The 11719-nt window shown below is 48.1% G+C and overlaps 1 protein-coding gene across 1 annotated transcript; it reads right to left on the reverse strand.

Moving 5' to 3' along the window:
* Positions 1-4507: 4507 nt before the first annotated feature.
* Positions 4508-10766, reverse strand: LOC113223596 (BCL2/adenovirus E1B 19 kDa protein-interacting protein 3). Its single transcript, XM_026453013.2, has 5 exons — positions 10478-10766; positions 9757-9841; positions 7610-7716; positions 7384-7533; positions 4508-5389 (listed from the first exon to the last, which is right to left on the reverse strand). Exons 1-5 carry the CDS (start codon positions 10546-10548, stop codon positions 5344-5346), a joined length of 459 nt encoding a protein of 152 aa, XP_026308798.1. The 5' UTR covers positions 10549-10766; the 3' UTR covers positions 4508-5343.
* Positions 10767-11719: the final 953 nt, after the last annotated feature.

The raw sequence follows: 11719 nt of genomic DNA on the forward strand, positions 1-11719 counted from the left end.
CAAAACAAGGTTGGGACATCTTTTTAAGTGTGTGTGTTCCAGGACGATGGGAAACATTAATTTATGATTCCAAGAACTTTCAGGGGAAATTTGTTGTCCAAACCTAAATATGTGAACACAGTGTAACCCTGGTTCTTACTAGAAGTGTTTTTTCTTAAAGAAGCTGTGAACTGGTCATACGTACACCATTCACAAGTCCCCAGAGGAGGGTGACAAAGTCTTGCCCTTGTGGATCATTTTGGATACTTGTTTCTTGGGGGTACTTCAGTTTTTGTACAAACACAAATAAGTTTCACTCCTGTTTCCCGTTTCTACACATGGGGTAGTATCCTGTGCATGCCGGGGAGCACCTGGCTGTCCTCACTGCACGCGCCTGGGCAGGCTGTCCTCACCCATTTGCGAAGCCTTCTCACTGGCCGCTGCACGGTGGCGTCGCCTCACGTGTAGGATGCGGCTTCTGACGCCACAGGGCTATGCTCTGAGGCTCTGTCTTTCTAACAAGCCCCCAGGCAGCGCTGACACCCCTCATCCAGGGACCACACACACTTTTTTAAATTTTTTTTTAAGTAAAAAGGTATCTTCTATTTATTTTCCTTCTTAGTGTTGTACTTTGAAATAATTTTGGACAGGTTTTGGAAATCCTGCAGCCTTCGCCCAGCCGCCTAACAGTGGTGTCTCCTGCAGACTCGCACCGTGCAGGGCTGGCAGCCTCACCTGCACCTGTCTTGGCACCTGCCTGGGCACCTGCCTGGCTGTCTCACAAGTGTCCATTTTTCCTGTCCAGGGCCCTTCCAATGGGCCCACATTGTATTTTGTTGTCTCCCTGTCTTCCAGTCTCTCTTGCAGTCTTTAGGACCCGAGCACTTGGGAAGTGTGGGCAGGCATTTTGTAGACTCCCCCTCAGTTTTAGTTTGCCTGATATTTTCTCGTGATTAAACTGCAATTATGCATTGTGGCAAGAACACGGAAGAGATCTGGCCTCCTCTGCATCAAATCACGATGTAGGTGGTGTCTACCAGGTCTCTTCACTGTAGAGTCACTATTTTCCTTGGTGTAATGAGTATCTTGTGGGGACACAATGAGAATATCCTCTCAAGAACCCAGTAACTTTAGTTTCCGTCGACAAATCAGCAGTTATTGGTATTTGCCTCATGGTGACTTTCTATTATTATTATTTTTTTTTTTTTTTGAGACAAATAACCATCACCACCACCGGGACCCAGGGCTGCTGGAGGTTCATTGCTTCCAGGCCCTTTTGTTGAGTGGCACTTGGAACACCCCGCCACACACAGCTCCAGCTCAAACCGCAACTCACTGCTAAACCAAACCCAGCCAGCCCACGGCTTCATGCTAGCCTTCCTTGTGACTGTCCAGCAGTGGGAAATCAGGCTGTCATTATGTGTAACATCACACAGTATTAGTACGCCTGTGGTTTCAGGATTGCCAACCCACGGAAAGCAAATTCGCTAGCAAGAGTATACTACGTTCTTTTTTTAAATATGTCACTTTCACCTTGCAGTATCCATCCCGAACGGTGTTCTCTGGCCATCATTTAGCTCAGCAGCCTACCCCTTCAGTGTGGCTTTATTATTTGTAACAGTGAGGTTCCCTTATTGTAGGTATTCCATTTTGGATTCCCCCCACAATAGTGTTTTCGAATTTGGCAGCATGTGAAACATTCGTGTGGTTCTAAGTCTGTTTCACAAAAAGCTGCACCGCTCCCACCCTCTTCCCATTTCCATCTCCACCTGTTTCCACCCCGTGGTAACCAGTCTCATTTATTTCTACCTTACCCCAGTTTTTTTTTTGCACAAATGAGCAGGTATGCGTATATATTTTGCTTAGCTTTTTCACATAAAGTACACTACATATTTAAATAATCCTGTATTTGGTCCACCCATTTGCAGTTTGGACGGGGCTTAGCAGGTTCAGTTCATCTGTGCTCCAGACAGTCGGCGAGGGCATCGCTCCTGGCACTGGAGGATCCAGAGGGGGCCACATGGCTGGCAGGGGTGCTAGCTGCTGGATCCTATCTGACCAGGCCTCTCTACTGAGCAATGTGGCTTCCTCCCAGCACGGCCAAGAGCATGCACCCCCGAAAGAGACAGGAAGGGCCAGCTGCCAGTTTTTTAAGGCTGGGTGGGCCCAGGAAGTGGTGCTGCACCACTGGCATCACTGCCTCCTTGTCCTGTTGGCAGAGTCCAGAGCTGAAGGGACACAGACCCACATCACTCATTAAGGGCTGTTGTCAAAAAAAACTAGGGGACTTTTTTTTTTTTTTTGAGACAGAGTCTTGCTCTGTCGTCCAGGCTGGCCTTCATTGGCGCGATTTTGGCTCACTGCAACCTCCACCTCCCGGGTTCAAGCAATTCTCCTGCCTCAGCCTCCCAAGCAGCTGGGACTACAGGTGCACACTGCCACACCTGGCTAATTTTCTTGTATTTTAGTAGAGATGGGGTTTCACCGTGTTGGCCAGGCTGGTCTCGAACTCCTGAGCCCGGGCGATCCACCCGCCTCAGCCTCCCGAAGTGCTGGGATTACAGGCGTGAGCCATGGCGCCTGGCCGGGGGCTGTCTTAAAACTGCTACAGGTTTCCTGTTTCAAAGAGCTGCTACCAAATGTTCTTTCCTTTCTGCTAGGGACACATCTCTTTTTGCACCTTGCTTTACTTCACATTCCCTGGAAACTCCTCATCCCGAGCTCTTCCCCGTCGTGCCCGAGTGGCAAAGCGCCACCCTGCAGGGCAGCAGTGTCGCTTACTCGCCTCTGTGCATGGGCACCTCAATTGTTTCAAGAATTTTAAGACAATCATGTTATAATAAATACTACCTAGTTATATCCTCGTGCATGTGCACATGGAAGTTTCTAGGTCTGTCTCCAGAGTGAATTCCTGGAAGCAGGTCATGCGTCCAAAGCATAGATGCAGGGCTGGAGTTTTTTGAGTTGTTGCCGACTCCTCTCTTGCAGCCATGCGCATTCCTTGTAAGCAACGTGTAGGCGTCATGTTCCACACCCTAAGCAGATGTGTATGGGCAAATGTCTGCATCGGAGTAAATATTAGATAAATAGTGGCCAAGTGTTCAATGTTTTTCTATCAAAATCATTTAGGTAATGTTAATTTTGTAAACTTGTTAATGAAATGAGTGGTGTGGGCAGTTATTTGTATTAACCACTGTAGAAAAGAAGGGCTGTTTACAAAAGCTATTCAGAAAGGCTCACTTACTGCCATTACCCTACCTCAAAGATAAAAACGTTGATACACACATCAGACTTCGTTTTTAATGAAACATTTAATGTTACAATCTAATGGAAAACACCTCTAGAGAACTTGATTCTTGTCCCATCTGTCTAAAGCACTCCAGTCCCAGAGTTCTGCTTTTTTGAAACAGGGTCTTCCTTGCTCTTGCCAGGCCGCATGCACTCTCCTGGCTCACTGCAGCCTTGAACTCCTGGGCTCAAGGGATCCTCCTGCCTCAGTCTCCTGAGTAGCTGGGGCTACAGGTGTGTGCCACCACACGAGGCTAATTTTTGTATTTTGTGTAGAGACAGGGTCTTGCTATGCTCCCCCCCCAGGCTGGTCTCGAACTTCTGGACTCGTGTGATCCTCCTACCTGGGCCTCCCAAAGTGTTGGGATTACAGGTGTGGAGCCATCACACTGGCCCAGTCCCAGAGCTCAGTACCTCCAACTGTTTTATTTATTTATTTATTTATTTTTCTTTTTTGAGATGGAGTCTCATTCTCCTTCCCAGGCTGGAGTGCAGTGGCGTGATTTCTGCTCACAACCTCTGCCTCCCGGGTTCGAGCAGTTCTCCTGCCTTAGCCTCTCAAGCAGCTGGGATTACAGGCACGTGCCACTGCGCCCGGCTAATTTTTTGTATTTTTATTAGAGATGGGGTTTCATCACGTTGGCCAGGCCGGTCTTGAACTCCTGACCTCAGGTGATCCACCCACCTCGGCCTCCCAAAGTGCTGGGATTACAGGCGTCAGCCACTGTGCCCGGCCGTACAGCTGGTTTCACTGAGAGTTCAGCCATTATCATCTGTGAGGGGGACACGTGGCTGGCTCTGTTGTGTGCTAACTTGGATGGTGAGCAGGGGTTCACTAAGCTCTATAAGGTGTGAAACTCCACGTTTGTGATGGAAGACAAACAGCAAACTTATTTGCTCTAAAACAAAAACGGAATTCCTTGACCAGCGTGCTTCGAAATGATCTCAGATTATTCTGAGGTTAAATTATATAAAGGAATTCTGATGTCATGCCATCCACCTCCTCCAGATGTAAGACTTAGAGATGACTGCTTCCAAGGTAGTATCAACAGAGATCTTTACAAATGACAACGTTAGATTTCACACCCGAATTACGCGTGGAAAGGTGAAACACCAACGCGGCAGGCAGCCTTTCTAAAAAGCTTGCTGTAGGAAAGATAATGACAAAATAGGGACCAGTCCTGGTTTCATCAAGAAGCTATTATGACGTCTGATTTGAAACCATATGTAAATACAGTAATCTGAAGGATTTAGCAAAGATTTATTTATTTTTTTCCCATTTCCAGTCTTTTAAAGTAGACACAGAATTGCTTAGAATAAAGCTGATTTTAAAAGCACACACAAGTTGGGCACAAAGGAGAGGATTAAATTCACCAATGCAGAGTGACAGAGGAAAAGACACTGAGCAGGTGCCTTCAGCAGAAAACTGATCATCCAAGGTGATTACCTAATGATCGGAGTCTTAATTCCTTATACTGCAAAAGCAAGAAGAGTTTAGTGTATGAACTGTACAGCTGTTTATAGCTCTATCTTGGTTTCTGTTGATTATGAACAATTAGTATAGTTATGTATAATCTTTAGTAGACAACCTGCATCCATTTAAATTAAATAATACTTTCTACAATAGTGTGATATATAAGGCCACAATATTTATTTTGGACAAACCCCTTAAAGTAGCGATTTTATTATCAATGTTATTCATTCTTTTGAAATATAAAGTACTTCAACTGAACTAAGGTTGCAGATAATTTTTAAAATACAACATACATCATGACTAGGATATTAAAATTATTTATATTCAGATATTTATATCTAATATCCAATGAAAATTCACTACCAAATTTTTACAATAGATATCAGTCTGACATGCTTATTAATTGATCTCATAGGTATAATTATAGATCAACATGATTTTAGTGTCTGTCGTTTTGTTTTACTAAATTAGGAACACAGCATTTACAGAACAAATAAACACAAGTGACGCGGCCACCCCAGGATCTAACGGCTCTTCAGTGAGCTGCCTTGCAAGCTCAGAAGTAATCCCACTAACGAACCAAGTCAGACTCCAGTTCTTCATCAAAAGGTGCTGGTGGAGGTTGTCAGGCGCCTTCCAATATAGATCCTTAACAGAAAAAGTAATCAGTAGTTAATATATCTTGTGATTCCCAGGAGATTGTGTTCCAGCTGAAACAGGGTAGCTCGCTGTGGTTAGAGCTTATGCAAGGGGACTGGAGATTTTATACCCATTATAAACATGTTGTAATGAATCTATCTATAATCCTTTACTGAGTGTTTTATCAATATGTATTTTGTATTAATTAGAAAACATCAGATTGTATTCTTGCATAGAAGGATCACCAAACTGAAGCACTGTTTCCAGACAGAAAGCTGCTTTGTTCCAACTCAGTGCTGGGGGATGTCACCTACCAGGGCAAGATGGTGTTGCCAGTTCATCGCCACCAGCCTCACCAAGGCCAACCGCTTAAAAATGAAGACCCTGCCTCACGTGGTTTAAGTTTGGTAGTGGGAGAGATGTCCCAAACTAAAGACGCAGGAGTGTCAGAAAAGGCTTCTCGGCAACAGAGAGGCTCGCTGCAGCTGACCAGCGGGCGTCTCTCCAGGAGGGAGGAGGATGGGTCTCCAGGAAGGGGCAGAATCGGAAGCCTGGCTGGCCTGGCCTGTGGGCAGTGGTGGGCTGGGCACTGTGAGCACAGACCTTGCTGCCGCAGCTTTCGGAGCAGATTTTATAGTGCGGTTCTGGAAAGCTGCTGAGGGGTGTGGGTCGCCAGTGGCAGTATCAGGCTCTGAAAACCTGGGCAGGACGGAGGATAGTAAGTAGTTGGGAAGTAGTGGCTGCAGAAATCCATCCTGAAAGGAAGGGCTAAACCTCGTATTTAAAATGAGGATCCTAAGCCTTGCCCCCAGAGTCTGCTTGACAGTTCTGGAAAAGGCTCCAGAGAGCAAACTGCCTCGTGATGCAGTCTGTGGGTCTGACTCCAAAAAGCACTGGCAGAAATAAAGGTGATGGGGGTGGACGTGAGAATGTGTACAAGAGCTAGGAGAAAGCCGTACACGTGGGAGGGCGAGGTGGAGACACGGGCAGCACTCAGGCCCCGGCCAGGAAACTCAGTGGCTTTTATCCCGTTTCCTTCGACCCCAGATGTGAGCCCTCTGGCCCACGGAACCCACCTGCCCCCAGTGGCATTCCAGTCTGTCCAATACACGGCAGCCACAGAACACCGTTTGCACACCAGGACTAGACCCCTCCTCCCCACTGAGAGAGGCTGGGACCAGCCCAAGGACGAGTGGTTTTGGCTTCCCGCTCTGGCTCTTCATCACTGCTGTAGCTAAAGCTCTTGAGAATCCACAGTGGCACCTGCCTGGTCTCTGTTTTCTGCAGAATTAGTTAGTATAAGAAGCCAGAAAAGGTCAGGCATGGCGGTTCACGCCTGTAATCCCAGCACTTTGGAGGCCGAGGTGAGCGATCACTTGAGTTCGAGATCAGCCTGGGCAACATGGCGAAACCCCGTCTCTGCTAAAAATACAAAACTTAACCAGGCGTGTTGGTGGGCACCTGTAATCCCAGCTACTCAGGAGGCTGAGGCAGGAGAGTCGCTTGAACCTGGGAGGCGGAGGTTGCAGTGAGTGGAGATCGCGCCACTGCACTCCAGCCTGGGCAACAAGAGCGAAACTCAAGCCAGAAAAATCGGAGACCGCATTGGTTTCTTTATTGCTGAGAGTTAAGTAGAACAACGGTCTACAGCAGACGGCTGGGGGCGTTCCCACCATGCAGTACTACGCAGAAATGAGACTGCTTTTAACTACACACAGGACAGAGAGGTCAGACATAAGAATCCCTGCTGTGACTCCATTTATATACAGTGAGCGACAGGCAGACGCGTCCATGCCAGACGGCACTACAGGGCGCCTGTGCTCGGGCCTTTTGGGGCTGGTGGTTTCTTGACCTGAACAGTGACTGTGTGGGTGTGTTTGCGAAAATGCGCCAAGCTGTAACTGATGATCTGGACTTCAGGAAATAGTTTACGAATAAATCACCGCGGCCCAGAACTGCCCCACGACATGCCATGACGGGAGTCACAGAGTCACATCACCTACCCCAATCCGATGGCCAGCAAATGAGAGAGCAGCAGAGACGGAAGGAAAACCTTCAGAAATTCCGCAGAGAATATGCCCCCTTTCTTCATGACGCTCGTGTTCCTCATGCTGAGGGTGGCCGTGCGCTTCGGGTGTTTAAAGAGGAACTCCCTGAGGCGGGAAGAAACGTGTCAGCCGATGTGTCCTCTGTCAAGGGGAGCCCCCGTGACACTGAGAACACACTCACTTGGGAGGAATATTTTCCGGCCGACTTGACCAATCCCATATCCAGTCTGAGTTTTTCTTCAAGATGCTTTCCACTTCTTTCCTTCTCTCAATATCATCTTCCTCAGACTAAGAGAAAGTCGATGTTAAATGCAGATTAATGTGCCACGCATGACACCAGAAAGCACCCGCCTCCCACCGGAGCTTCACAACCGCAGGCTCCATTCAAGAGCCCAGAGGCGCGTGTCACGGCCCCGGACTGTGGTCCAAGGGGAGTCCTGGGGCTGGGGGCCTTCCCCGGGCCGCGCCGCACTCCCGACTCCCGGCTCCCGGCTCGCTCGCCGCCTCCGGGGACAGATCACCTCGGGGGAGTCCCACCCAGGGCGTAAATACATCTGGTTCACTGTGAGATGCTGGGGTACTGACAGCAGCAAATGCGGTCCTAGGGAAGTCACGTGACATGAGGGCAAAGATGGTGACTGCAGCACTGGTTATAACAAAAGAAAATGAAAACAGCCAAAAATGGCTCAAAACAGGGACATGACGAAGGAAACGGACACTGGACAGTGAGCAGGTTTACAAGATGCTTCCAGGAAAAGCAGGAGGGAAAAGGCAGAATGTACACATAACCACGGCTGCGGCCAAATCCTCAGAATTATATAACAGCACGAAACATTAAAGAGGATTTTAAATCCGAGAGTCTCAGTGTTGTTCTCTACTTTTTTGCATTTTCAGAATTCTGTACCTGAACATCTAATTCCTTTTAAAACTAAGGGGAAAATTTTGTTTTAAAACAGTGAAAACAGCAATACTCTGTCTCAAAAAAAAGAAATAAAATTGAAAAGGAGAATATAGCTCCCCAAACCCACCAAACATCTGGGTATACCCAAGCTGGATATAGCCCCATGTGCCGAGGAGCAGGTCGCACGCCCTGGGGTGCACCCACACATCCACAGCCAGGGCTCCCGAAATCATGCTGCGCTCTGGAACCCTTGGAGTGGGGCCAGGGGGATGTCCCTGAGAAGGCCTGGGTAACGGACTCCTTGTTTCCTTGGTGAAGGAAGCCTTGAAGGAAGCCTTGAGGGAAGCTAGCACTGAAGGGCCAGCTACTAATCCTGCCTGGAAGGCCATGCTTCCTCACAGCGCTTCCAAAATACAGAACACGGTCTGTCGTTAAAGTTCTCACCATCAACAAACACCCAAGAAAACATTTATCACGCATCTCATCTGCAACAAGGTAAGTAAGGTACTACCAGATATAACTGAGCAAGACAGTACTGATCACTGCCTCGAACCCTATCTGCAGAGTACGAAGGGAGAATGATAGTAAACCAAGGCAATGACCCCACGCACACTTTTTCCTCTAAGACTCCGCTTTCACAACAATGCTGAATGCCGGCATGTAAAGCCCATCAAGTATCTGTTAACATTAGAAAAGTCATCTCAGGCTGGACACGGACTCACACACCTGTAGTCCCAGGATTTTGGGAGGATCACTTGAGCCCTGGAGTTCAAGACCAGCCTGGGCAACACAGGGAGACCCTGCCTCTACAAAAAAACTTTTTTAAAAAAGATGATCTTACACTAAATCACCAGGTTGATCAGCCACGAATGCTGCACTGCTCAGGCACCAGTTAGCTCAGGACTAATGCTAGGAAAGGCACAGGGTGTAATTTCCAGCAGGCAGTGACAGTGTCTGACGAGGAGGACACCTCAGAGTCACAGCCACACTGACCGAATGGCCTCGAATGGCCTCAAATGGCCCCGTGGGTAATGCCTGAGTCCCACACAGCATGCAAGCATTAAAACCCACTCACTGTCCAACCAACAATCACAAGGAAAGACCAGCTAGTAGCTGGCTCACTGCCACCCTTTCCAGTGGTCCCTCCCTCCCTCTCTAGACTGCAGCCACCAGGGAGCCCTTCCTCCTTTCGGGTGTATCCCTGATGGCAGGCAGGGGCAGGAGGCCTCGCTGCGTGTCCCACTCGGCGCCGCCCCCGTTCCGCTGAGTGTCCAGCCCACGTGCTTGTGGATTTTTTTTGTTTTTTTTAAAGACAGGAGACGCCCTTACAGCCTGACTTTTCTCTGAGGTGCTCAATTACATTTTAAACTGTTTCCTGTACAAACAGATCACAAATACTTGTAAGTCGCATTCTTCTTCCAGCTTACCTGTGAGCTGTTTTTCTCTCCAATGCTATGGGTATCTGTTTCAGAAGCTCTGTTAGTATCTTGTGGTGTCTGTGAGCGAGGTGGGCTTGGCAATGTGAATAGAATGAGAAAAACAGAACATCATGTGAACATTCATTCTATCATTAGAAGCTCAAACCCCAAAGGCCTCCAACCGCCTCCGTGATGAGGGGCTCCAGCCAGTATGCGTCTTCCCTTCCACCCAGCACCAGCCAGAGCCAAACCATTCCTTAGCCCTTTCGGCTGAGCCCGACAGGAGTTAGCTAGCCAGTCTTCCAGAGAAGAGGCGGGGGGGAGGCAACTGGCGAGCGGCTGGCTTTGTCACCTGCCGCCTTCACGGTCTGTTGCACAGTTCTCAAGGGCACGCGACCTTTGACCACTCAGCCACTCTACCCTGGAGTCGCTCAGAAGTGCTGCTAACCAGGAACCACTCCTCCTGCGACCACAGCCCTGCTGAGGCACGTGAGTGCGTTTCTCAGAGCGGGGTTCTGGCTGTTCTGCTGCCCACTGGCGACTTGAACATGGCTCCCCACAGACTGAGTCCCAGGACGCTGCATCCCCAAAGAGGACAGCAGGAGCCACTCCCGAACGTGGCCTGAGGGGAACAGCAGCCCCCTCTCCTAGAGGTGGCACTTCCCGCTGTGACTGTCACCCACTGAAGACATCAGCACTGTAACACATACACTTGCTGACGTGCACCTACCTGTCACAGTGAGAACTCTTGGAGCTACTCCGTCCAGACTCATGCTGTGCGTCCAGCAGTATTTTTTCCATGTCACCATTATAAATAGAAACCGAGGCTGGAACGCTGCTCCCGTTCCCATTATTGCTAAAGTGCAATTCCACCCAGGAGCCTGTTGGGGACAAAAAAAGGGGCACAGATGGAATTTTCTACCCACTCTGGAATCTGGTCTTAATATCTAACCAGCCTGCCCTTCCATTTCCAAGAGGTAGCAATGGTGACACACCAGGAACCATCCCTTAACCCCACCTTGAAGACATCCCTCTGCCTACTCGCATGGCAGTGACTGTCTACGCACACACTCCCTGCGTACAGGAAGGAAGCCTCCTGGGGCTGAGACCACGTATCTGTCCATGTCTTGCAGTTTCTTTATACCAAGCAAATGTCCAGTAACTCTGCTGAGTCACCAGAATCCAATTAGAATGTTTTCTTGCAGTGAGCTTTTATAAGAAAAAGGCTATTATTTGGAAAAAGGGGTCTTAAAAAAATAATGTCAACATAAGCTTAAGGGATTTACAGTTTTCTTTAAAAGGTTTGAACTGTATTTTCTGTTTCTTTTAGAGACGGAGTCTCACTTTGTCAGCCAGGCTGGAGTGCAGCGGCACAATGAAGGCTCACTATAATCTCAGACTCCTGGGTTCAAGCCATCTTCTAGCTGACGCCTCCGGAATAGCTGGAACTACAGGCATGTACCACTACTGCTGGCTATTATTTTTAGGAGATGGGGTCTCGCTATGTTGCCCAGGCTGGTCTCGAACTTCTGGGCCCAAGCAATCCTCTCACCTCGGCCTCCCAACGTGCTGGGATTGCAGGTGTGAGCCACCATGCCCAGCCTCTATTACTTGTATTGTGTGGCTTACTTTGCATGTATTTAATTTCTAACAATGTTGAACAGGATTTTACAAGTTTGCTAGCCATCTGGATAGCATCTTTTTTGAACTAGTTCTTCAAATCTCTCATTCTTCTCTATTATCTCTCTTATTTATGGGCATCCAGCAGTATTTTTTCCTTGTCACCATTATAAATAGAAACTGAGGCTGGAACACTGCTCCCGTTCCCTTACTGCTAAAAGTGCAATTCTGGGATAATTCTATACTCTAAATATGCATTTTTCTGGGATAATTCTGTACTCTAGATATGCATTTTTCTGCATATTTAAATGTGTTGCAAGTAACTTTCACTTGGTAGCTGGTTCTTTTCACT

This window comes from Piliocolobus tephrosceles, unplaced genomic scaffold (genome assembly GCF_002776525.5).
Source record: "Piliocolobus tephrosceles isolate RC106 unplaced genomic scaffold, ASM277652v3 unscaffolded_41884, whole genome shotgun sequence".
NCBI lineage: Eukaryota > Metazoa > Chordata > Mammalia > Primates > Cercopithecidae > Piliocolobus > Piliocolobus tephrosceles.

Coding starts and splice junctions, on each gene's coding strand:
- LOC113223596 (XM_026453013.2), bottom strand. CDS start 10,548: ATGGAAAAAATACTGCTGGACGCACAGCATGAGTCTGGACGGAGTAGC. Junction 9,842..10,477: donor AAGAGTTCTCACTGTGACAG/GTAGGTGCACGT, acceptor CACATTGCCAAG/CCCACCTCGCTCACAGACAC. Junction 7,534..7,609: donor CCGGAAAATATTCCTCCCAA/GTGAGTGTGTTC, acceptor TTCCCGCCTCAG/GGAGTTCCTCTTTAAACACC.